The 26,856-nt window shown below is 45.2% G+C and overlaps 1 protein-coding gene across 1 annotated transcript; it reads right to left on the reverse strand.

Moving 5' to 3' along the window:
* Positions 1–6,848: 6,848 nt before the first annotated feature.
* LOC135981471 (uncharacterized) lies at positions 6,849–8,878 on the reverse strand. Its single transcript, XM_065584151.1, has 2 exons — positions 7,950–8,878; positions 6,849–7,351 (listed from the first exon to the last, which is right to left on the reverse strand). The coding sequence occupies exons 1-2, from the start codon at positions 8,488–8,490 to the stop codon at positions 6,849–6,851; spliced, it is 1,044 nt and encodes a 347-aa protein (XP_065440223.1). The 5' UTR covers positions 8,491–8,878.
* Between the last annotated feature and the right edge of the window lie 17,978 nt (positions 8,879–26,856).

A 26,856-nucleotide genomic window follows, 5' to 3' on the forward strand; every position in this document is an offset into this window, starting at 1 on the left:
TTAAAAAATTCAGACTTGTCATATCAGTGTCTGTTCTCAATTTCATGCAGGGTGCATAATTATAACCGTGTTTAAATTGAGCCCAGAAGAAGGATGGGTTCAAGTGCAAATTAATTTCAGATTATCACAACAAAGGCAATCAAATCTCAACAAGCTTGCCAGCAAAATACTTTGCAAAGGTCCCCAGGTCCCTTCCCACCCCCAACTTACAACAAAGACCTTTCAGCTCAAATTAAGCTAATGATCTAATACAACACTTCTGTCTCCTTTTCTGGGTTTTATTATTTACTCAGATGAATGTATCATTCCAGTGAAAAATGGAAAAAAGAGGAAGAAAAGGTGGCATCGAAAGGTCAGTGTTTAGTATCAGTAAAGTGACAAAATAAACAGTCAACAGGCCTGACATGGTCTGCACGTCGTCAAATTGTCTTATTCTTTGGAAACTATCAGAGTAAATTGACAGTGCTGAAAGAACCTCGCATTTATCTGAACCCCTTCTCATACAGGCAGAATCCAAAACCAAACAGCATGGCTCACCTCCTCCACCTATCTATCAGCACAGCTTTTATATAAATCCAACATCTCACTCTATCCTATGGGAACCTGCTGGGGAATGAAGGGAATCAAGTGCTGAAAAAATTCAAGTCAAGCCTCATTACCTCCTCATTACCTTTGCAAAAGTGGAGTGAGAGGAAATTTTATCTAGGGAACAGAAGCTTGGGAATCTCATTGAGAGTTCTGTCTGGTTATTGCACAGCCAACCATGGAGCTCTGCCTCTGTGGGATTAAAGTTTTCTTCCCATTTCTCTATAGTAATGATCTACTCATTATGGTTTTTAAGGTAAATTACCATCACTTATCATTATGCCAGTCACTAAGTAAGCAGAATTAAGCAAGGATTGTCATTCGTACCCTTTGCTTTTCTTTCTCACCAATTATCATGTGGAAATAAAGAAATACATTTTACAGTTGCATTTATAATCCTATATTAATTATATTTTCCCATTTGTATTTGATTACAGCTCTAGGGCAGGCATATTACATATAAATATAAATATAAATATAAATATAAATAGGTGTTTGAAAAAAAAATAGAATAGTGACTTTGGGAAAAAAAGTCCTGGGAACATAATTTATTTTATGCAGTATATTTTCATATTCATTGAATTTCTATCTTAGGGTTTTGTGTAGGGTCCCTCACCATAGTATCTAAGAACTATTCATCTTACAACATTTAAAATTGATTATTGTAATGTGCTATTTAATTATTAAACTAATCTTTGTTGTTTTTAAATAATTTCTTTCATCAGTTTCTCCTTTAGTATGCAAATTTTTGATGCAAATTTAAAAAAAACCCACATTTATCCTGTTTTGAGCGGTTTGTGAAGCTTTGCAGAAATGTAGTTTTCCGTGCATGTTTTTTTGCATACACAATGCAAAAGTTGAACTCCATTGTATTTTTTCTCCCCATTCTCTGGATATCACCCAAAATTTCAATGCAGATATATTTGGTGCACTTTTGAATTCCAAGGTGAATTTATTGGGCTTTACCACCTGCTTGAGGTCACATGTTTCATTTTCAGGATTTCTGACTGGCTCCTGAGAGCAGTAGTGCTGTTAGCTGAGATTTCTTTTGAAGGAAGTTGCTGCCTGTGCTGGTTGTTACTATCTCTGTTCAAGCAAACAGGATGTTTGTAAATTTTATAAATGAACAAATTGTCCTAGAAAATACTTGATTGTATCACCAGTTTCTCATCCAATGGGAAACGGATTTAAAAGGTCTTGAAATCTGCAGCCACTCAGTAAAGATGGAACACTATTTTCTTTGTTTTTGCTTGCTTTTTCCTCATTTCTCTCTTTTCCATTTTATCTTTCATATTCCACCCTAACATGCTTTTCTTCACCTACACTCTCCCAGACACTCATTTGCTTTCTCCCTTGACCACATATTCTCTCATTTATCTTTTCAACATACATTCAGTCTCTCTTCTGCACCAATCCACTCTCAGCTTCACCCAGGCCAAAGGCACAAAAGCACTCCCTCTCATCTAGTCATCACGGAGAGGAGAAGCCAGCCACATTCACCTCTACAAAGCAGCCACTTCTCCCATGTACTGTGAGCAGGAGCCTAAGGAGGCTTGGAGCACTGGGACCATACTACTGAAGGGATTGATGATCAGAGATAGTGGGCCCAGAGCTCTAGGCCCAGAAACTTTACTCCAGTGGATGCAGAGGAGAGTGGAGTAGTTGCCCTGGAATGTCTGCTTCTGCAGAGTCTGGGGAACATGAGGGGAAGAAAGGAGGATAGGGAGACTCAGAAGGGATCTCCTTAAGGGTATAGGAAAAGGAAGAGAGAGCATGGAACCCTCAAAGAATCCTTTCTGCAGACCTGCTAACCCAGTGGTCCTCAAATTTTTCAGGGTCATAAACCAGGAGTGGGGCCGGGTGCAGAGCTGTGGGCAGTCCACAGTCAGGTGCCGAGGCTGGAAGTGGGCCGGGCGCAGGGCCGGGAGTCAGGGGTGGCGACTGGGATGGGGCCGGAGCAGAGATCAGATGAGAATGGGGCTGAATGGTGCTCCCTCCCCATCTCCTGTGGGGTCTGGCTGAGCCCCACCATGCCCCCTTTAATGGGGCATGCCCCACAGTTTGAGGACCTCTGAGTTTATTTTGTGTTATGTGCAGTTGAGCATAGGCTCCTAAAATTTGTACTTTTTAGGTACAAGGTAAAGTGCCAAAGTAAAGTGTCTCCAAACCTGTGACATGCTGCTCTCTGTTCTCTGCCATCAGTTACATCTCCAGACTCCTCTTCTCTTCCTCTACACTATCCTCTGTCTCCTATTCCTCTTCTCTATTGCTTAGACTTCCTTTTTTGTTCTAAGCCAAGCTAGTAAATGATAGTGTTTGTGTGGGCATGCAAAACTGCTTCTAAATTTCAGTTTCAGGAATTTTTTAAAGATAAAATCAATTCAGAGGAAATAAAGTTATTCAAAATTTGGCACAAAATATAGTGTATGTTGAAGGAGACAGAATAAATAGTTTAAAAAAATGTTTTTCTTCTTAGTTATGATACCGAAGAAAGCTCAAAGTGAAATTGGTTTTCAAATTGGATCTGCAACTGTCCAGATTTACTATTTGTTTTCATGTTGTTTCTTGTGCAGATTGAGTGGGTTTCTTTATACATCATAGTAATTGCTGCTCACATGCACCAGCACCGTAATAGCTACCTGCTAATACTGCTCTGGGAGACATGTGCACTCCCCACGTTAATTCTATTGTCATTGAGGGTGGGACAAGCAAATGCTTCAATCTAAGGGTACGTCTACACTACGAAATTAGTTCGAATTTATAGAAGCCGGTTTTATTGAAATCGGTTGTATACAGCCGATTGTGTGTGTCCACACAATAAAATGCTCTAGGTGCTCTAGTCAGCGGACCGCGTCCACAGTACAAGGCTAGCGTCGACTTCCAGAGCATTGCACTATGGGTAGCTATCCCACAGCTATCCCACAGTTCCCGCAGTCTCCGCCGCCCCTTTGAATTCTGGGTTGAGATCCCAATGCCCGGATGATGCAAAACAGTGTCGCGAGCGGTTCTGGGTACATGTCGTCAGGCCCCTCCCTCCCCCGTCACAGCAACGGCAGACAATAGATTCGCGCCTCTTTACCTGGGTTACCTGGGTTACCTGTGCAGACAACATGGAGCCCGCTCAGCTCAGCTCACCGTCACCATATGTCCTCTGAGTGCCGGCAGACGTGGGACTGCATTGCTACACAGCAGCAGCTGCTAACTGCCTTTTGGCGGTAGACGGTGCAGTAGACTGGTAGCCTTCATCGGCGATCTGGGTGCTGGCAGCCGTGGGGCTTGCCTTTTGGCAGTAAATGGTGTTTTACGACTATTAGCCGTCCTATTACAAGTCGGGTCATCGCACGTTAGCAGAGTCTTCCCCGAGCAGCCGATTGTGCAATAGGCCTGAAGACCATCGTCATACGCCGCCCCGTATTTGCTGCCAAGCACCCAGAAAGATGCCGAGGGCTATCAGTCACGCTGCACCGTCGTCTTAAGATGTAAAAAATAGATTTGCTCTGTATTCATTTGCTTCCCCCTCCCTCCGTCAAATCAACGGCCTGCTAAGCCCAGGGTTTTCAGTTTAATCTTTGGGGGGAACATTCTGTGTGACAGTTGTTTGTGTTTCTCCCTGATGCACAGCCACCGTTCTTGATTTTAATTCCCTGTGCCTGTACGCCATGTCGTCACTCAGCCCGCCCTCCCTCCTTCCCCTAGTCCGTCAGATACTACGTTTGTGCCACAGCTCAGAGAGCCGAGAAGCGGTTCGCGCCTTTTCTTTGAATTCTGGGTTGAGATTCCAATGCCCGGATGATGCAAAACAGTGTCGCGGGCGGTTCTGGGTACATGTCATCAGGCCCCTCCCCCTCCGTCACAGCAACGCAGACAATAGATTCGCGCCTTTTTACCTGGGTTACCTGTGCAGACAACATACCACGGCAAGCATGGAGCCCGCTCAGCTCAGCTGAGCTCACCGTCACCATATGTTCTCTGGGTGCTGGCAGACGTGGGACTGCATTGCTACACAGCAGCAGCTGCTAACTGCCTTTTGGCGGTAGACGGTGTAGCATGAGTGATAGCCATGGGGCTGGCAGCCGTAAGGCTGCATTGCACCAGCCCCTTGCCAGGCGATGGTATATTATGACTGGTACCCGTCATCATCGTATTGGTGTGGCTGTCAATCATGGCCACCTGGGCAGACATGCTACTGTTTCGATGATGATGGCTACCAGTCGTAATATACTATTTTCTGCCAATTGCCCAGTATTGTCTGCTAAGCACCCAGAAGAGGCCGAGGGCGATGCTGGGTGCTGGCGGACGTGGGGCTGGCAGACGTGGGGCTGCATTGCTACACAGCAGCAGCCCCTTGCCTTTTGGCAGATGATGGTATTTTCTGATTGGTATCCGTCATCGTCATACTGGTATGGGTATGGCTGTCACTCATGCTGCACCGTCGGCTGCCACCTTAAGATGTAAAAAATAGATTTGTTCTGTATTCATATGCTTCCCCTTCCTCCGTGAAATCAATGGCCTGCTAAGCCCAGGGTTTTCATTTTAATCTTTGGGGGGACCATTCTGTGTGACAGTTGTTTGTGTTTCTCCCTGTTCCTGTACCTGTACGCCATGTCGTCACTCGGCCCTCCCTCCCTCCCGCCCTCCCTCCTTCTCCTGGTCCATCAGATACTACTTTCGCGCCTTTTTTCTGACCAGGCGCCATAGCTAGCACTGGGATCATGGAGCCCGCTCAGATCACCGCGGCAATTATGAGCACTATGAACACCACACGCATTGTCCTGGAGTATATGCAGAGCCAGGACATGCCAAGGCGAAACCCGGACCAGGCGAGGAGGCGATTGCAGCGCGGCGACGAGAGTGATGAGGAAATTGACATGGACATAGACCTCTCACAAGGCACAGGCACCAGCAATGTGGAAATCATGGTGTCACTGGGGCAGGTTGATGCCGTGGAACGCCGATTCTTTGGGCCCGGGAAACAAGCACAGACTGGTGGGACCGCATCGTGCTGCAGGTATGGGACGATTCCCAGTGGCTGCGAAACTTTCGCATGCGTAAGGGCACTTTCATGGAACTTTGTGACTTGCTGTCCCCTGCCCTGAAACGCCAGGATACCAAGATGAGAGCAGCCCTCACAGTTGAGAAGCGAGTGGCGATAGCCCTGTGGAAGCTTGCAACGCCAGACAGCTACCGGTCAGTCGGGAATCAATTTGGAGTGGGCAAATCTACGGTGGGGGCTGCTGTGATCCAATTTGCCAGGGCAATCAAAGACCTGGTGATATCAAGGGTAGTGACTCTGGGCAACGTGCAGGCAATAGTGGATGGTTTTGCTGAAATGGGATTCCCAAACTGTGGTGGGGCCATAGATGGAACCCATATCCCTATCTTGTCACCGGAGCACCAAGCCACCGACTACGTAAACCGCAAGGGGTACTTTTCAATGCTGCTGCAAGCCCTGGTGGATCACAAGGGACGTTTCACCAACATCAACGTGGGATGGCCGGGAAAGGTACATGATGCTCACGTCTTCAGGAACTCTGCTCTGTTTCGAAAGCTGGAGGAAGGGACTTTCTTCCCGGACCAGAAAGTGACCATTGGGGATGTTGAAATGCCTATCGTGATCCTTGGGGACCCAGCCTACCCCTTAATGCCATGGCTCATGAAGCCGTACACAGGCAGCCTGGACAGGAGTCAGGACCTGTTCAACTACAGGCTGAGCAAGTGCCGAATGGTGGTGGAATGTGCATTTGGACGTTTAAAAGCGCGCTGGCGCAGCTTACTGACTCGCTCAGACCTCAGCGAAAAGAATATCCCCATTGTTATTGCTACTTGCTGTGCGCTCCACAATATCTGTGAGAGTAAGGGGGAGACCTTTATGGCGGGGTGGGAGGTTGAGGCAACTCGCCTGGCCGCTGATTACGCGCAGCCAGACACCAGGGCGGTTAGAGGAGCACAGCAGGGCGCGGTGCGCATCAGAGAAGCTTTGAAAACAAGTTTTGTGACTGGCCAGGCTACTGTGTGAAACTTCTGTTTGTTTCTCCTTGATGAACCCTCCAAACCCCCCCCCCCGACCCAGTTCACTCTACTTCCCTGTAAACCAACCACCCCACCCCACCCTCCCCTCCCGCTTGCAGAGGCAATAAAGTCATTTTTTTTAACATTCATGCATTCTTTATTAGTTCCTTACAGAGGTAGGGGGATAATTGCCAAGGTAGCCTGGGATGGGTGGGGGAGGAGGGATGGAAAAGGACACACTGCATTTTAAAACTTTAACTCTTATTGAAGGCCAGCCTTCTGATGCTTGGGCGATCATCTGGGGTGGAGTGACTGGGTGGACGGAGGCCCCCCCACCGTGTTCTTGGGCGTCTGGGTGAGGAGGCTATGGAACTTGGGGAGGAGGGCTGTTGGTTACACAGGGGCTGTAGCGGCGGTCTCTGCTCCTGCTGCCTTTCCTGCAACTCAACCATACGCTCGAGCATATCAGTTTGATGCTCCAGCAGACGGAGCATTGCCTCTTGCCGTCTGTCTGCAAGCTGACGCCACCTATCGTCTTCAGCCCGCCACTTGCTCTGTTCTTCCCGTGATTCAGCCCGCCACCTCTCCTCTCGTTCATATTGGGCTTTTCTCATCTCTGTCATTGACTGCCTCCATGCATTCTGCTGTGCTCTATCAGCCTGGGCGGACATCTGCAGCTCCGTGAACATCTCGTCCCTCGTCCTACGTTTTCTCTTTCTAATGTTCACGAGCCTCTGCGAAGGAGAAACATTTGCAGCTGGCGGAGGAGAAGGGAGAGGGAGAGGTGGTTAAAAAAGACACATTTTAGAGAACAATGGGTACACTCTTTCATTACAAGGTCGCATATTTCGGCTTGCAGGCAGCCATTGTAGGCCACAGTGTTTTGGCTTTTTTAACCTTCTTAACATGCGGGAAAGGTTGCAAACAGTAGCGCATTTCCCATATCAAGGATGAATTGGGTTGTCCATTTAAAATGGGGTTTCAATGTAAAAGGAGGGGGCTGCGGTTTCCCGGTTAACATGCGGCACTAACACAAGTAAACCTCCCCCCCACACACACACGATTCTCTGGGATGATCACTTCACCCCTCCCCCCACCGCGTGGTTAACAGCGGGGAACATTTCTGGTCAGAAGAGCAGGAACGGGCGCCTCTGAATGTCCCCTTAATAAAATCACCCCATTTCAACCAGGAGAGCTTTCTGGAGATGTCCCTGGAGGATTTCCGCTCCATCCCCATACACGTTAACAGACTTTTCCAGTAGATGTACTGGCCGCGATTGCCAGGGCAAAGTAATCATTAAACACGCTTGCTTTTTTTTTGTAATGTTTACAAATAGTTACAAAGTTACACTCACCAGAGGTCTCCTGTGTGCCCTGAGGGTCTTGGGTGAGTTCGGGGGTTACTGGTTCCATGTCCAGGGTCACAAACATATCCTGGCTGTTGGGGAAACCGGTTTCTCCGCTTCCTTGCTGCTGTGAGCTACCTACAGTACCTCCATCGTCATCTTCCTCGTTCCCCGAACCGTCTTCCCTGTGTGTTTCTCCAGTGAGAGAGTCATAGCACATGGTTGGGGTAGTGGTGGCTGCACCCCCTAGGATCGCATGCAGCTCCGCGTAGTAGCGGCAAGTTTGCGGCTCTGCCCCGGACCTTCCGTTTGCTTCTCTGGCTTTGTGGTAAGCTTGCCGTAGCTCCTTAATTTTCACGCGGCACTGCTGTGTGTCCCTGTTATGGCCTCGGTCCTTCATGGCCTTGGAGATCTTTTCTAATACTTTTCCATTTCTTTTACTGCTACGGAGTTCAGCTATCACTGCTTCATCTCCCCATATGGCGAGCAGATCTCGTACCTCCCGTTCGGTCCATGCTGGAGCTCTTTTGCGATCCTGGGAGGACTCCATCACGGTTACCTGTGCTGATGAGCTCTGCGTGGTCACCTGTGCTCTCCACGCTGGGCAAACAGGAAATGAAATTCAAACCTTCGCGGGTCTTTTCCTGTCTACCTGGTCAGTGCATCTGAGTTGAGAGTGCTGTCCAGAGCGGTCACAATGAAGCACTGTGGGATAGCTCCCGGAGGCCAATAACGTCGAATTCCGTCCACACTACCCCAATTCCGACCCGCAAAGACCGGTTTTATCGCTAATCCACTCGTCAGAGGTGGTGTAAAGAAACCGGTTTAAAGGACCCTTTAAGTCGAAAGAAAGGGCTTCGTTGTGTGGACGTGTCCAGGCTTAATTCGGTTTAACGCTGCTAAAGTCGACCTAAACCCGTAGTGTAGACCAGGCCTAAGAGTAAAGATGTTAAAGTGAGTAAAAGAATTAGCAACAAAGAGTCCTGTGGCACCTTATAGACTAACAGATGTATTGGAGATACATGAAGTGGGTATTCACCCACGAAAGTTTATGCTCCAATCCATGTGTTAGTCTATAAGATGCCACAGGACTCTGTTGCTTTTCACAGATCCAGACTAACATGGCTACCCCTTTGATACTTAAAAGAATTAGGTTATTTTTAGTTAATTATATCTTTGTGAAATAATGGGCCAGTGGGAGCAAGAGCATTTTTGGGAAGTGGCAAGAGCATTTTGGGGGGAGCATTATGAATTAATTTGGAATACATAATGTTGCCAACTCTTGCAATTTTATCATGAGCTGCATTGTATTTGGTGTTTTTCTTAAAGCCCCACTGCCTGGAGTCAAATGGTTACATAAGAATCTCAACTGTCAATATCTCAATATTTTAAAAGGTATGTTTCTAGCCCTCAAGAAAAGCTTGAAAATGTTACTAAGTGTACTCTAAAGTCTCAGAAACCAGAAGGCAAATGACAAGATCCCACAATTCATTATTTAAAAAAAAAAACTTATGACTTTTAAGCCAATCTAATGATATTTAGAGGCCTGATTATACTTGAGTGCTTAGAGTTGGAAATACTGAATTCACGTGAATATAAAATGATGTATTTCAGCTGTATCGCTATTAAACCATAAGAACATAAGAATGACCACATCTAACCCGGTATCCTGTCTTCCAATCGTGGCCAGTGCCAGATGCTTCAGATGGAATGAACAGAACAGGGGAATTATCAAGCAATCCATCCCCTGTCCTATAGTCCCTGCTTCTGGCAGTCAGAGGCTTAGGGACACCCAGAGCATGGTGTAGCATCCCTGACCATCTTGGCGAATAGCCATCAATGGATCTATCCTCCACTTAGAAATATTTCACATATCAAATATCAATGAAATGATATGATAGGGAAAGGTCCATGTTCTTCCAGAGATAAAGACAATCACTTAGCCATTATTCAACCCAGTGAATTAATCCATTATTAAGTGAGACTTATGAAGCTTGTTTGAATTTGTAGTGAATAGGTTTTTTTTTTTAAATATACTAATCAAGATTAGATTTTATTAATTGTTTGTGCAATTTTTTCATAGGTATTTACATAAAATTCCTGTTCAATAACATTGATTTCAAAGTTCTAATAGACAATATTCATTAATCTTTAAATTATATGAACAATTACTCAGAAGACTGCAAGACGTAATCATATGTCATGCAGAAAATCCAATTAAAATAATTAGATTAAACTGTACAAAATCAAAATATACTCTTTCCCTTGTGATCTACAAAAATCACGATTAATAACTGTAGATGTAAAACTTCTATAGGTGTTCTCATGTGTAGCACAAATAATTAACCCTATCAATGAAGCACTTGTTCAAGCCCTGATTGACAATGGAAATACCTATATTTGTTTTGGTTTCAAAGCTGATACTGATTAATATCAATGTCTATTATTTGCAGATCACTCTTTATTACAACATTATTTCTGGAAGCATTTTGTGGTTGTTATTATAAAGTTATAATTGCCAGTTCATCTTTAATGGTAGTCCCTCACTAAATAAGACACATTTGTTTATAGTGTCTGTGAATGAATTAATGATCCTGTGAACAATTATTTCCTGGAAAACAATATGAAATAGGAATACTGTAATTTTAAATGGAAGTGTATGCATTTCTCAGGGAGCTGAAGTCTCTAAATGCAGCAGAACAAACCATTTTTATCTTATGTACAGGGGCATGGGGAAGGCTGCAGAGTCCATAGGGCAATGGCACTGAATACTGGCATCATTTTCCACAGGCAGTGGTGATTTTAGCTATCTCACTATATATATCTCACTAATTATATAATTAAGAACATTAGTAATATATTAGGGGTAAATTGCAAGTGGTCTTTATATAGGTGTGCTCCAAAGAGGATGCAATAAGTGTTTCCCCAACATTGAGCACTCTCTGCAAGAACCAGGCATAATTGCTGTGCCTGTGGGGAAAATAGGTTATGCAGGCACAGCTCTGATCCAGCCATAAAACATCAACATCTATGATCAGATTGCTCAGGGGATGCAGGAGAAGTGCTATGACAGGGACCAGCAGTAGTTTCTGCATGAAAGTCAAGGAGATGTGGCAGGCCTAACAAAAGGCCAGGGAGCTTAACAAGCAACCTGGTTCTGAGCCACAGACCTGATGCTTTTACAAAGAGCTGCATGCCATCCTTGGTGGAGACCTCACAACCACCCCCAACACTTACATCATGGATACCTATGAGGAGCCAGAGTCACAAGCCCCTTCCATGAACAGCAAGGAGGAGGAGGTGGTGAGTGAGGAAGAGAAGGAGGAGGAGTGTGGAGATCCAGCTCTGCAATGTATTAGTACCTGTTTTTGACTCCACTGCAGTCCAGCCAGTTGGAACCTCAGATAAGCATGTAGATACATTTTCAATTACAGGAATGTCACTGCCAAACTACCAGGACACAAACTTTTGATGTTTCATTAATTTGCTTGTACTTTCACTAGAAGATGATTAGGGGACTGGAGCACATGACTTATGAGGAGAGGCTGAGGGAACTGGGATTGTTTAGTCTGCAGAAGAGAAGAATGAGGGGGGATTTGATAGCTGCTTTCAACTACCTGAAAGGGGGTTCCGAAGAGGATGGATCTAGACTGTTCTCAGTGGTACCAGATGACAGAACAAGGAGTAATGGTTTCAAGTTGCAGTTGGGGAGGTTTAAGTTGGATATTAGGAAAAACTTTTTCACTAGGAGGGTGGTGAAGCACTGGAATGGGTTACCTAGGGAGGTGGTGGAATCTCCTTCCTTAGAGGTTTTTAAGGTCAGGCTTGACAAAGCCCTGGCTGGGATGATTTAGTTGGGGATTGGGCCTGCTTTGAGCAGGGGGTTGGACTAGATGACCTCCTGAGGTCCCTTCCAACCCTGAGATTCTATGATTCTATGATTCTAAGAGATAGTGGTACAACAAAGGTAGAGCTGCAATCTGCTCTACATTCCTATCTAGAATTAGGCAGGGAGGGGGGTGCATGAGGAGTAGTTTGTTTATTTACATAGGGATGTCCTTTGAATACTCCTGAGAGATCTCAATGATACTTTCATAAAGGAACTCTGCTGAAGGTTTCTAAGAAGGGCTGCCTTATTTCTTCCTCTGTGGTAAAATACTTTCTCATGCCACTAAGCAATAATTTCAGCAGGCACCATTGTAGTAAACAGACTAGCAGCATACAGGCCCGAACAGCTTCAAGATAGCAGCAGCAGCTGTGCTCTCTCTGCCATTGTTACCCACAAGAGTGAGATGGCTAAAATCACCACTGCCTGTGGAAAATGATGCCAGTATTCAGTGCCATTGCCCTATACTCCAACTGAGCAATTCCCTTCTCATTTCCTCTTCTCCCAGTAGGCCTTATTCACCATGGCTTATGCAGTGACTGGTGTATAAGCAATCCCAAGCAGAAGTGAGAATGTAGTGCTTAAAACTTTTGGGGAACAAGTGAAATGATTTCAGCCACTTAACTTACACTTTCTGTAGTGAATGTGCGGACAATGGTACCTCTGTGTACTTATTTTCAGCTGCTGCAACTGCAGCCTTCAGGGTCTCCCCCACCACACCTGCAGAATGACTGAGCCAGATAAGGAGGGGAAAGATGAGGACACGGGATGACATGTTTCAGGACAGGGGTGGCCAACCTGCGCCTGAGAAGGAGCCAAAATTTACCAATGTACATTGCCAAAGAGCCACATAATATGTCAGCAGCCCCACATCAGCTTCCCTGCCCACCGGCAGCCCCGCCAATCAGTGCCTCCCCCTCCCACCCCGCACCTTCTGATCCGCTGTTTCATGGCGTGCAGGAGGCTCTGGGGAGAGGGGAGAGGACCAAGGGTATGGCAGGCTCAGGGGAGGGTGTGGGAAGGGGTGGAGTGGGGGCAGGGCCTGTGGCAGAGCCAGGGGTTGAGCAGTGAGCACCCCCCAGCACATTGGAAAGTTGGCGCCTGTAGCTCCAGCCCCGGAGTTGGTGCCTATACAAGGAGTCTCATATTAACTTCTGAAGAGCCTCATGTGGCTCCAGAGCCACAGGTTGGCTACCCCTGTTCCATGATATCCTGCAAGCCAGTGCTGCATCAGACCATGAATACAGAATCTGGAGGTTGAACATTGTGGACAGTCTGGAGAAGGAAACAGTGGAGAGGAAAAAAGCCTTATATATGACCGTTAAAATTCAGCAGACACCTTGGCAGAAACTTACCCCCTTTGCTTCACATACTTTGTGCAGGACACAGCAGGCAACTATAACCATTGGGATATTTTTCTCACTGAGGTCCAATCTGGTGAGCAAACAATGCCAGTGACCCATTAAATGACCAAAAGCACATTCAACCAGCTGAAGTGGTAGTTGGATTGTTCCTTGGTGCTGTTGAGGTGCCCAGTGTACAGTTTGATGAGCCAGAGGTAGTCTGGATCCCCCAGGTTTGCTACTGGCATTTCAACATTCCAATGGTAATCCACCAGTAGGGAAAGAAAGTCCCTGCTTGCAGCTTTCTGAACAGTCCCGTGTTCTTAAAGATGTGAGCATCATGAACCTTTCCTGACCAGCCTACACTAATGTCAGTGAGGAATACCTGTTGATCCACCAATGTTTGCATAACCATAGAAAAGTAAACCCTTTCTGTTGATGTACTCTGTGGCAAGGTTGTCTGGTGTGCTGTCTATCTTTCCACTACAGTTCAGGAACCACATTGCTGCAAATCCATCCACTATGTCCTGCACATTGCCTAGAGTCACAGTCCTGCATAGCAGCAGGTGATTAATGGCTTTGTACACTTGCATCACAACAGCCCCTGCAGTGAATTCCCAACTCCAAATTGATTGCTGACTGACCATTGGTAATCTGGCATTGCAAGTGCAATAGCCACTTGCTTCTCCACAGCCAGTGCAGCACTCATTTCGGTGTCCCTGTGCTGGGGGACTTAGGTGAGCTCTGTGCACAGATCCAGGAATGTGGCCTTCACATCTGAAAGTTCTGCAGCCACTGCTTGTCATCCCAAACTTGCATTATGATGCAATCCCACAAATCAGTGCTTATTTCTTAACCCAGAAGCAGCGCTGCACCATTTGCAACTTCTCCGTGAATGCCACCAACAATCTTGAATTGGTTCTTGCTATGTCCCACAACAATCTGTCCTCCTAGGAACTGTCATGTTCCCCACTGATTTGGTTCTTCTTGCAGCTCTGCAAAGAATCCAGCATCAGGCACCCTGTGCTTGCAACACTCATGACAATAGTGCAGAGCTGTGCAGGCTCCCTTCCGTCAGAGATGGCTGACAGCAAAGAAGGCCATGTGGGTTTATGGAATTTTGAAAAAAAAAAAGACTTGAAAATTATGGGATACAAATAGCATTATGGAATGGAAACAGTTGCAAACTGGGAAATTGGCCCCATGTTCCCAGTCACCCCTGCACAACTCTTTTTGACCCCCACATGGATTGCCAAAACAGTGCTGGATGGGGGCAAAGTTGCACAATGGGATACCTACCCATTGTGCCCTGCACTCTGCATCAATACAAGTACTCCTTGTATATGCGTGCACTGCTGACACAAGGAGCCAAGTATGTACATGCACAAGCAATGCACTAACTGTGGCAGCTATATGCTGATGTAACCTGAGTTGACATAAGTTTGCAGTATAGACATGGCCAGAGTGAGAGGAGATAAGCAGAACAGTGCCTGTGGAAGTGAGAGGAAACATCAAGAGAACAGTTGGTATGGATAAGAAAGGGTAAATTTGTTGTCTGACAACATCCATTATCACTGTGTACTGGCAGAAGAACTTACACTGTGCCTGCCCAAATACTGTACAGCAGGGATCGGCAACGGGCAACCTTTGGCACATGGCCCATCAGAGAAAGCCCCTGATGGGCCAGGCCAGTTTGTTTACCTGCCGCATCCACAGGTTCGGCCGATAGCAGCTCCCACTGGCCATGGTTTGCCGTCCCAAGCCAATGGGGGCTGCGGGAAAGGCAGCCTGCAACATCCCTCGGCTGTGCCGCTTCCCGCAGCCCCCATTGGCTTGGGACAGCGAACCGCGACCAGTGGGAGCTGTGATTGGCCGAACCTGCAGACGCGGCCCCTGGCGGGCCACATGCCAAAGATTGCTGATCCATGCTGTACACCCACCTAAAGTACTTAAGAAGTACAAAATGGCCTTCAAAATATTGTCTTTATAAAAATCAGAAGTACTGGCAACTAATTTTGATAAGATTGTGAAGAAATGTGTCACTCAACATCGTTAATTTGTGACAAATAGTCTAATATTGTATCCTTATTCCAAAGCTATTCATAGGTATAAAAAAAAGCAACTCTCCACATCTGAATATAGTCTTAAGAATTTGAACAGAAGAAAAGGCAAATGATAATAAAGAAACATATTTTTGATTGCACTGCTCTACAGCCAAAATACTTCTGAAATAAATGTAGTCAAACTTTACTAATTCTGGGTCACTGAGAACGAAAATGATGCTTAAAATTGTTGATTGGCTCTAGTTTTCAAGATATGCTATTGGGTCAGTATATACGACCTTTGACTTGGGAATGGCGGAGGATAAGTGAATTATAAAGGGAAGGGATCTCAATTTAAACCAGAAATGACTAAAATACATCTTTGACTGGATCTATGAATAAATCTATGACTGGGTTTGGACAGTACTTGTTTTTTAGGCAAAACAATGAATGATGCAATCTGAAGCTGGTATTGCATCATCCATGATATGAATTGCATCATGTTATTCCTAGAAGTCATAGATGATGCAATCATAACGAAGCTTACATCACTCTGCTGAACAAATTGCCCTAGATCAGCTCTAGAAATCATACAGTGTCGTGCTCTCTTATTTGTCAGTGTTTGATTTTGCAAAGGGACACATTTCTGTTTAGCCAAAGTGAGCAGAGATGCCTCGTACTTGTGTGAACAGTGCAGATAACTTCTGCTATGTTGTGGTGAAGTGACTTTTGCATCACAAAAGGGCAGTATAACTACTATGGTTAAGGAAGCCTATCACCTTTATTTTGGCTGCAAAATTGGAGATCAGGACAAGAGGTGGGCCCCACACATATGCTGCAACACTTGTGCATCAAATCTTCACCAGTGGTTGAACAGGAAAAGGAAATCTATGCCTTTTGCCGTGCCAATGATTTGGAGAGAGCCAACAGATCATACCAGCAATTGTTACTTCTGCATGGTGCCTCCAGTTGGGAAAGGTGTGTCAAAGAAGAAAAAGTGGACTGTGCATTATCCAAACATTCCATCAGCTATACACCCAGTACCCCACAGAGAAGGACTGCTGGTTCCTGATGCACCAGAATCATTCTCACTTGAGTCAGACGAGGAAGAGGAAAAGGATGAAACTTCTGGTCCTGAACCATAAATGTCACAAGACCCACATTTTCTCCCATCCTCCTCCTCTGAACCACACCTCATAACACAAGGTGAACTGAATAACCTTGTCAGGGATTTGGAACTACTCAAGAGTAAGGCAGAGCTGTTGGGGTCCAGACTACAGCAGTGGAATCTCCTGGCAGGTGATGTTAGGGTTTCCATGTTCCGGGACCGTCAAAAGGATCTTGTCCCATTCTTCTTCATGGAAGGTGATCTTGTAGCCTGCAACAACATCGATGGTGAGATGGCAGCCCTCAACATCGTTCACGATCCAGATGAGTGGAGACTGTTCATTGATTCATCGAAGATGAGTCTTAAAGCTGTTTTACTGCATAATGGCAATGTTTTGCCATCAATTCCAGTTGGTCATGCAATCCATATGAAGGAAACCTATGACAACATGAAACAACTTTTGAGGTGCATAAACTATGACCAACATCAGTGGCAGCTTTGTGGCGATTTGAAGGTTGTTGCTTTCTTGCTTAGTCTGCAGACTGGATACACAAAGTACTGCTGTTTTCTCTGTGAATGGGATAGTCGTGCAAGAGATTCCCACTACATCAAGAAAGATTGGCCACTCCGACAGTCATTGGAGCCTGGGAGGAAAAGTGTTCAGCATCCACCACTTGTTGAATCAAGGAAGGTTTTGTTACTACCCTTACACATCAAGCTGGGTCTGATGAAGAACTTTGTCAAGGCCATTGACAAAACACAAGCAGCTTTCAAGTACCTCCTTGGAAAATTTCCAAGGTTAAGTGAAGCTAAGAAAAAGGAAGGTGTCTTTGTTGGTCCTCAGATTCGTGAACTTCTTCGAGATGATGCATTTGACCATGCACTGCGTGGCAAGGAAAAGACGGCATGGAAAGCCTTCCAGTTAGTGGCAATACATTTTCTCGGAAACAACAAGGCAGACAACTACAGGTTGTTGATGGAAAACCTCCTCAAGGCATACAAAAGCCTTGGTTGCAACATGTCACTAAAGATACATGTTTTGCACTCTCATCTAGATTTTTTTCCACCGAACTGCGGAGCAGTGAACGACAAGCACGGCAAGTGATTTCACCAGGACATTGCAACAACGGAGAAACGCTATCAGGGCAAATGGAGCCCATCAATGCTTGCAGACTATTGCTGGACAGTGACAAGAGATGCTCCATTTAATGAATACAAGAGACAAGCCAAGAAGCACCGAGTAGACACTGAATAGGACTAAACTATGTACATAATAGTTTTGCCTTTTGTTTCATAATAAATTTTATTTATATAACCGTTTTGCTGATTTTTAAAAAGTGTTAAATAAACAGGACAGGTGAAACATTATCATGTAAAGCAACCATAAACACATGAAAAGACCTAGGTTTACAATTTAAGATTAAAACTCTACTATCTACACAATATACATAGACATAAAATGTAAAACTTAAATATCTTAGAAACAGTAGCCAATCAGTTGTTTTAATTGTCATATTTGAATTCAGCACATCAAAATACATAATAAATAGCACATTTTATCTCTGAAGCAGACGACTTCTCAAAAATTGTAGACCAGTGTTGTTGAAGTAGATAATCCATGATTAAAATCAATGTATCAGTCACTTTAGAGGAATTTGTTAGTTCCAAGTTCAGCACAGTATATAAATGATTTCATATTCTGTTGTAGGTATATTTTATTATTACTAAAGGCTAGACATAAGAGCTGGGTGAAACTTTTTTTGGCAAATAGATTTCACCAAAAAATAGACTGAAGCTACTTCCAAATTCAGCATATAGTTTCGGGGGAAAAAAACAGAAACTGTTTTTTTAAAAAAACTTTTATTTATTGAGTTATTCATTTGAAATATATTTTGTTTTGATATTTTCAAAAACTGCAGCTGTCTGTAGTGCCTCCTGTAACAGCCTCATGACAGCTACAACTCCCTGGGCTACTTCCCCATGGCCTCCTCCAAACACCTTCCTTATTCTCATCACAGGACCTTCCTCCTGGTGTCTGATAACGCTTTTGCTCCTCAGTCCTCCAGCAGCACACCCTCTCACTCAGTTACTTGCACCTTTTGCTCCTAGCTCCTCACACTCGCACCACAAACTAAAGTGAGCTCCTTTTAAAACCCAGGTGCCCTGATTAGCCTGCCTTAATTGATTCTAGCAGCTTCTTCTTAATTGGCTCCAGGTGTCCTAATTAGCCTGCCTGCCTTAACTGGTTCTAGCAGGTTCCTGATTACTCTAGTGCAGCCCCTGCTCTGGTCACTCGGGGATCAGAAAACTACTCATCCAGTGACCAGTATATTTGCCCTCTACCAGACTCCTGTACCCCACTGGTCTGGGTCTGTCACACCATGTAGATCATTGCTGCTACCACTGTTATTCCATTGAAACAAATCTTGTACAAAGTATATCATGTAAGCTGTTAATGGAAAAGTTACGATTTGCTGAATAAGATTATCCTGTTTGTATTCATGTATCATTTTAGTATCTGAAGTTATGAATATTGACTATGTAGTTTACATCCAGTCTAGCCAACACACCTCTTTCTTTTTTATTATAAATAAACCTTTAGATACTAGATACTAGAGGATTGGCAATAGCGTGATAATTGAGTAAGGTCTGAGTTATACAATGACCTGGGTATGTGGCTGGTCCTTTGGGATTAGAAGAAAATTTTGATGAAATTGGGTTTAAATAACCATTCATCATTAAGTCTAGTGTCTGAGTATTGGAACAAGGGTGGGGATACCTAAGGAGACTGCATTTCTGACTTCTTGTTATCCAGTGTGGTGAGACAGAAATCCACTTTTGTTGCTAGTTTGATATAGCTTTGGGATGTGTTTGCCCTATTACTTGGCAGTTTGGCCTGAATCTGGTATTCTCAGTTATGATCCATTAAGGCATGCTGACAGGCACTCGCCCAGGCGGGGAATCCTGGGTTCTACTCCCTGCTACAGAGTGGGATTAAAACCTCAGTCTCCTACACTGCAGGTGACTGTTCTAACTACTGGTCTAAAGGTTATGCGGATGGGGTGGGGATTCTCCTTGTTTTTCATGAATCTATCACTTCATGTCCTTTGCTTTTATAAACAGTACTTGAAATGAAATGTGGGATTTTTTTCAACCTGTAATGATTTTTTCCCAACTCTTTTGATTAATAGGACATTCCAAAACAATTTCAGTTTCTGTTTTGGTTTAACTGAATATTTTTTCATTTGATTTTTCAGAACTGCCAGTGAACTGAAAATATCAGCAACTCACACAGCTCTATTCACTATACACTTACCACCTTCTGTAACAAATGTGTCAGTGGTCCTATGGACAACAGTTTTCTTTACTATCCAACCCTAATTTATCCTAGAACAAGTCCTTCCTGAATGTGGCAGGGAAAAAATAGTTTGTGATCATGTAAGTAAAGACAGTATCATAATGCACATACACAAGGGAACTGAATTAATGTTGCATAGACAACTTTAATTCTGGCCCTTCCAAACTTTTGAGTGCCTGATTTTATGACCTTAATAACGTTCTATTAAAATGGATGTTTTGTGTGTAATTTCCTAGGGTTTTAAAAAAGCATACTGAAAATAAACTCCATCCTATGGCATCATATTGACACGTACATGGGTCATCAGCAGGGTTTTCACCTTTAAACCCATCACACAGATTTCTGCCACTTGAGTTAATGGAGTAATTAGGAGCAGTAGTAGGGTGTCATCCTTTGTGTGGACCAGCATTGGAGGGGGATGAGAGACACACTTTGTCATTGGGCTCCACAGATTCACCAGGGGAAGGAGACCAAAGCCTTTAGGTAAGTGAGGAAATGGGATACCGGGAGGAAGCACGAGCAGAAGAGTGCAAGAGGGGAGGACTCCTGTCTCAGACTGAGAAAGTGGGACAATCAGTGAGTTATCTTAAGTGCCTATATACAAATGCAAGAAGCCTGGGAAACAAGCAGGGAGAACTGGAAATCCTGGCACAGTCAAGGAAGTATGATGTCATTGGAATAACAGAGACTTGGTGGGATAATTCGCATGACTGGAGTACTGTCATGGATGGATATAAACTGTTCAGGAAGGACAGGCAGGGCAGAAAAGGTGGGGGAGTTGCATTGTATGTAAGAGAGGAGTATGACTGCTCAGAGCTCTGGTATGAAACTGCAGAAAAACCTGAGAGTCTCTGGATTAAGTTTAGAAATGTGAGCAACAAGGGTGATGTTGTGGTGGGAGTCTGCTATAGACCACCAGACCAGGGGGAAGAGGTGGACGAGACTTTCTTCCAGCAACTAACAGAAGTTACTAGATCGCAGGCCCTGGTTTTCATGGGAGACTTTAATCACCCTGATATCTGCTGGGAGAGCAATACAGTGGTGCACAGAAAATCCAGGAAGTTTTTGGAAAGTGTAGGGGACAATTTCCTGGTGGAAGTGCTGGAGGAATTTGTGAGCTCTTCTAGATCTGCTGCTCACAAACCGGGAAGAATTAGTAGGAGAAGCAAAAGTGGATGGGAACCTGGGAGGCAGTGACCATGAGATGGTCGAGTTCAGGATCCTGACACAAGGAAGAAAGGAGAGCAGCAGAATACGGACCCTGGACTTCAGAAAAGCAGACTTTGATTCCCTTAGGGAACAGATGGGCAGAATAACATGTGGGGGAAAGGAGTCCAGGAGAGCTGGCTGTATTTTAAAGAATCCTTATTGAGGTAGCAGGAAAAAACCATCCCAATGTGTAGAAAGAATAGTAAATATGGCAGGCTTAACAGTGAAATCCTTGCCGATCTTAAACACAAGAAAGAAGCTTACAAGAAGTGGAAGATTGAACAAATGACCAGGGAGGAGTATAAAAATATTGCTCAGGCATGCAGGAGTGAAATCAGGAAGGCCAAATCACAACTTGAAGTTGCAGCTAGCAAGAGATGTTAAGAGTAACAAGAAGGGTTTCTTCATGTATGTTAGCAACAAGAAGAAAGTCAAGGAAAGTGTGGGCCCCTTACTGAATGAGGGAGGCAACTTAGGGCTTGTCTATACTTACGCACTGGTTCGGCGGTAGGCAATCGAACTTCTGGGTTCGATTTATCGCGTCTTGTCTGGACGCGATAAATCGAACCCAGAAGTGCTCCCCGTCGACTCCGGTAATCCTGCTCGGCACGAGGAGTACGCGGAGTCGATGGGGGAGCCTGCCTGCCGCGTCTGGACCGTGGTAAATTCGAATTAAGGTACGTCTCTAATCCTCTAATCACGTAGCTGAAGTTGCGTACCTTAGTTTGAATTGGGGGGTTAGTGTAGACCAGGCCTTAGTAACAGAGGATGGGGAAAAAGCTAATGTACTCAGTGATTTTTTTGCCTCTGTCTTCACGAACAAGGTCAGCTCCCAGACTGCTGCACTGGGCAGCACAGTATGGGGAGAAGGTGACCAGCCCTCTGTGGAGAAAGAAGTGGTTCGGGACTATTTAGAAAAACTGGACATGCAAAAGTCCATGGGGCCGGATACGCTGCATCCGAGGGTGCTAAAGCAGTTGGCGGATGTGATTGCAGAGCCATTAGCCATTATCTTTGAAAACTCATGGTGATCGGGGGAGGTCCCAGATGACTGGAAAAAGGCTAATGTAGTGCCCATCTTTAAAAAAGGGAAGAAGGAGGATCCGGAGAATCAGTCAGCCTCACCTCAGTCCCTGGAACAATCATGGAGCAAGTCCTCAAGGAATCAATTCTGAAGCACTTAGAGGAGAGGAAAGTGATCAGGAACAGTCAGCATGGATTCACCAAGGGCAAGTCATGCCTGACTAACCTAATTGCCTTCTATGAGGAGGTAACTGACTATGTGGATGTGGGGAAAGCAGTGGATGTGTTATTCCTTGACTTTCACAAAGCTTTTGATATGGTCTCCCACAGTATTCTTGCCAGCAAGTTAAAGAAGTATGGGCTGGATGAATGGACTATAAGATGGCTAGATCGTCGGGCTCAACGGGTAGTGATCAATGGCTCCATGTCTAGTTGGCAGCTGGTTTCAAGTGGAGTGCCCCAAGGGTTGGTCCTGGGGTTGGTTTTGTTCAATATCTTCATTAATGATCTGGAGGATGGCATGGACTGTACTCTCAGCAAGTTTGCAGATGACACTAAACTGGGAGGAGTGGTAGATATGCTGGAGGGTAGAGAGAGGATACAGAGAGACCTAGACAAATTAGAGGATTGGGCCAAAAGAAACCTGATGAGGTTCAACAAGGACAAGTGCACAGTTTTGCACTTAGGATGGAAGAATCCCATGCACTTTTACAGACTAGGGACCGAATGGCTAGGAAGCAGTTCTGCAGAAAAGCACCTAGGGGTTACAGTGGACAAGAAGCTGGATATGAGTGTGTGCCCCTGTTGCCAAGAAGGCTAACGGCATTTTGGGCTGTATAAGTAGGGGCATAGCCAGCAGATCAAGGGACGTGATCATTCCCCTCTATTCGACATTGGTGAGGCCTCATCTGGAGTACTGTGTCCAGTTTTGGGCCCCACACTACAAGAAGGATGTGGGAAAATTGGAAGGAGTCCAGCGGAGGGCAACAAAAATGATTAGGGGGCTGGAGCACATGATTTATGAGGAGAGGCTGAGGAAACTGGGATTGTTTAGTCTCCAGAAGAGAAGAATGAGTGGGGATTTGATAGCTGCTTTCAACTACCTGAAAGAGGGTTCCAAAGAGGATGGATCTAGACTGTTCTGAGTGGTACCTGATTACAGAATAAGGAGTAATGGTCTCAAGTTGCAGTTGGGGAAATTTAGGTTGGATTTTAGGAAAAACTTTTTCACTAGGAGGGTGGTGAAGCACTGGAATGGGTTACCTAGGGAGGTGGTGGAATCTCCATCCTTAGAGGTTTTTAAGGTCAGGCTTGACAAAGCCCTGGCTGGGATGATTTAGCTGGGAATTGTTCCTGCTTTGAGGAGGGGGTTGGACTAGATGACCTCCTGAGGTCCCTTCCAACCCTGGTATTCTATGATTCGATGATATTTGCTGACAGCAGAGGAATGTTGAGACTCAAGAATCTTGGTTTCCACTCCAGGCTCTGGATGCTGTGTGCTCTAGTGGGCACAGACCCTTCTGTCCTGTTTCATCCAAATCTGTCCTGTCTCTTCCCCACCCCAGCTCCTTGTTCCAGTCTCCTTGTGCAGCCACTGCTAGTCTCTCCCACTGGGGTTGCTGTCTGAGTCCCACTTTCCATCCCAAATCCCAGTCTCTCTCCCTCCCCATTGCTAGTCCCAGTCTTCTTTCCCGTGCAGTCCCAGTTCCCTCTCCTTGGCTCTTCATCCTATCTGTCTTTCTTCTGCCTTCTCCATTGGCTCTCAGTTCCAGTCTTCTTCCCTGAGTTCCTAATCCAATCTTAGTTTTCAATCTACCCCTCGTTCGTTTCTTGCCCTCCCATCTTGTCCTAGTCTTTTTTCCAACCAGGCCCAGTTTTCCTTGCACACCACAGCTGCCACCCTGGTTCCCAGTTCCAGTCTCCTTTCCCACCCAATCCCAGCCTGTGGTCCCATCAGGTCACAGTTTCATTATCCAGTCACTCGCAATCTGCCCCTCTAACTCTGTCACAGTTTTCCTCTCCAGTCCTAATTTCACCAGAATCCTTGCTCTAAGGTGCTCCTTTATGTCCCGCCTGGTCTGGCTTTTATCCCCTCGGCATTTAATCAGATCAGTTCCTTCTCCACATTGCCTAGGTGCCAACGGGGAGGGCGGGGTCATTGATGGCATGTCTATACAGCATTTTGGAGCCCACGGGAGCAAGCTTCCCACCCCAGGTTGCAAAGTCAGGCTATTGAGTCTCACTCTAGCACTCAAAAAAGAGTGTAGATAGCTCTTTGAAATTATGGCTTTAGCTAGAGCTCGGGCTCTGAAGCCTAGGGAGGGGGTGTCTTCATTACATTGTAAATTTGAGCTACTAACTTGACCCCTCTCCACACACAAAAATTTGTAGCTCAAGTTAAGTGTTACTTTAAGCTTGAGCAGTGACCTTTTGGGGGCATGGGCTGAAGCTCAAATTCTGCTGACTCTTCAGCTAGTAATGCAGTGGGGATGCAGCAGCTTGAGTTACAACAACTCATCAGATGCTAATCCAATAGCTCTGTGTAGCTGGAGCATTGTTTCACAGTGTAGTCACTCTCACTCAGGCTAGGGTGCCTTGAGTGTACTAATTCAAGCTAATTATTGCAGTGAAAGCAAGCCTTCAGATCCAGTGCCTGGCCCCACCCCAACCAGGAAGCATCAATTATAGGGAAAGTTCTTCTGAGCACCCCTGTACCTCAGAGCAACTGGCCATGCTCCAGCCCAGTGCTAGGAGCTGTCAGGGGATGGAGCATGCTCAAATGCTCTGTGGGGTTGGTGTAGCTGTAATCCAGTCACACACAGAAGCTGTGGGAGGCTCAAGCATGCTCATTGAGGACAGAAACTTCTCAGATGTTAGATGTTAAAATCAAAGCAATTTTTACTGAACACGTGCAAACAGTGGGTTTTCAAGGGCTGATAATTTAACTAAATTTGGGGAGATCATCAGAGGGAAAGGAAAAGGCAGATCCCAGACACAAAGGTCACAGCCCTTCCAAATTTCATATCTTTGTTCCAAAACATACAGGTGCTACAGTTATTCAGAGGAAAAGTTAGCAAGAATTTTCTAAAATGGGAAAAACAACACATTTTCGTCTAGTCTCATTCTCAGAAATGGCTGAGCAATTTTGGCTTAAATTTAAAAAAATTAGCTTGAGGCAGACACTTGGCTTGGAAAATTTCTTAAGTTTTTCAAAGTTATAAGCAACTGAAAACAGGGTCTTATAGTGGGAAGTGTTGGCAAACCTTAGTAGTAGATGGTTCTGCTAGCCCTGTATATAACAGTCACAAAAGAGAAATCTCTCAGACAGGGCCGGCTCTAGCTTTTTTGCTGCCCCAAGCAGCAAAAAAAAGCGCCGCCCCCCGAACCCCGCCGCTGAGCGCCGCGTCGCCCCCCCGCCGAGCGCCGCCGGAACTCCCCCCCAGAGCGCTGCCCCCCCCGTGCCAAGCACTGCCGGACCCCCCCCCCCCCGAGCGCCGAGCCCCGCGCTGGCCCCCCCGCCGAGTGCCGCGCCGCCAGAGCCCGCCCCCTCCCCCTGTTGAGCGCCGCCGGAACCCCCCCCAGAGCACTGGTCCCCCAGAGCGCCGCCCCCCCGCCGAGCGCCGCGCTGCCGGAGCGCCCCCCCCCCCACGGAATACTGCGCCGCGCTCCCCCCCGCCGCCTCTTACCAGGTGCTGCCCCAAGCATGTGCTTGGGTGCCTGGTGCCTGGAGCTGGCCCTGCTCTCAGATAGACCAGAAGTAAAGTCATGAATTTTACAATAGATATGTGGACAAGCACCCAGATAATTGCATATCTTTCTCTTACAGCAAATTGGGTAAGATAAGAGCCTATGGGTGGGAAGTATTTGCTTTTCCACAAAAATAGGATTTTCATTGGTTTCACCAGCTGTGCAAATTTGTTTTTGTACAACTCTATTTTCTCTTATATCCTGAGCAGTAGACACTTGTCTCCTGTGACAATTTCTCAAACATATCTGAAAAAAATCCCTAGTTATTGTATAGTATGAACAAAATCTCCAATATCCATACTCAATTATCTCCCATTGGTTACCCTACTTTGCTCTCCCTCCTTTCATTCTACTACTACTACCTGGCTTCTGACTAACTACTGCAGAGATTGAGGATGTCATCTAGAAGTTACCGAATACCAACTTTACACCTGACATTTTGCACAAACACAAAACAAAACGAATAAAAAAAAAACGCTCCTTAAGGATTGTCTGAATGCTATAAGCCCTATTATCACTAGCATTGCTGATATTCTTCTAGTCTGACTCAAATAGTAGCAAGAAAAGGTGGGTGAGGTAATATCTTTTATTGAACCCGCATCTGTTGGTGAGAGAGACAAATAGTAGCAAACAGCAGCAGTCCACTTAATCTTTAAGAACCCTATCATCTCCAAGAAAAGGCATGTTATTTTTCCTGTCATAACTCGCCAACCTACTTGTCAAAGGTCACTAAGTAGTTTCCATGCACCATCAGAAACATCTCTTAACAAATTACAGTATTTGAATGAAAAATTATAATCTTAGTTTATAATACTAGGAACATTTTATTTGAGGCTAAACCAGGATGAAGGGCCCCAGCAGCAACAACTCAGTCTAGAAAGAGCATGAATCAGATTACCTAGTGATCTTTTCTGGCTCCAGACATCTTGTAGGTGACATCATGTGCATCCACATCATTCATAAATATATATACATTCCTTATCAGCCTACTTTGACTCCTCTGCAACTCTGCAAAAATACTTTCTTTCAAATTCAGGTGAATGGAGAAAAAACTGAACTTCTAATTATTGGTTTAGCTGTCCTCTTGTCTATAGTCCTCAGTTAAAATCCCATTACATGGTCATAGCAAGTGCCTTGGAGCCTTTGATTCAGACCTTTCTCTCAAAGACCACATTAATCATTTTGTCAATTCTTCTTCTT

Source organism: Chrysemys picta, chromosome 2, assembly GCF_011386835.1.
Source record: "Chrysemys picta bellii isolate R12L10 chromosome 2, ASM1138683v2, whole genome shotgun sequence".
NCBI lineage: Eukaryota > Metazoa > Chordata > Testudines > Emydidae > Chrysemys > Chrysemys picta.

What these genes read in the sequence shown, in the direction of transcription:
- LOC135981471 (XM_065584151.1), bottom strand. Translation starts at nt 8,490, where the DNA reads ATGGAGTCCTCCCAGGATCGCAAAAGAGCTCCAGCATGGACCGAACGG. An exon ending in GGGCACACAGGAGACCTCTG is followed by an intron (nt 7,352 to 7,949) that starts GTGAGTGTAACT and finishes CTCCTCCGCCAG; the next exon opens with CTGCAAATGTTTCTCCTTCG.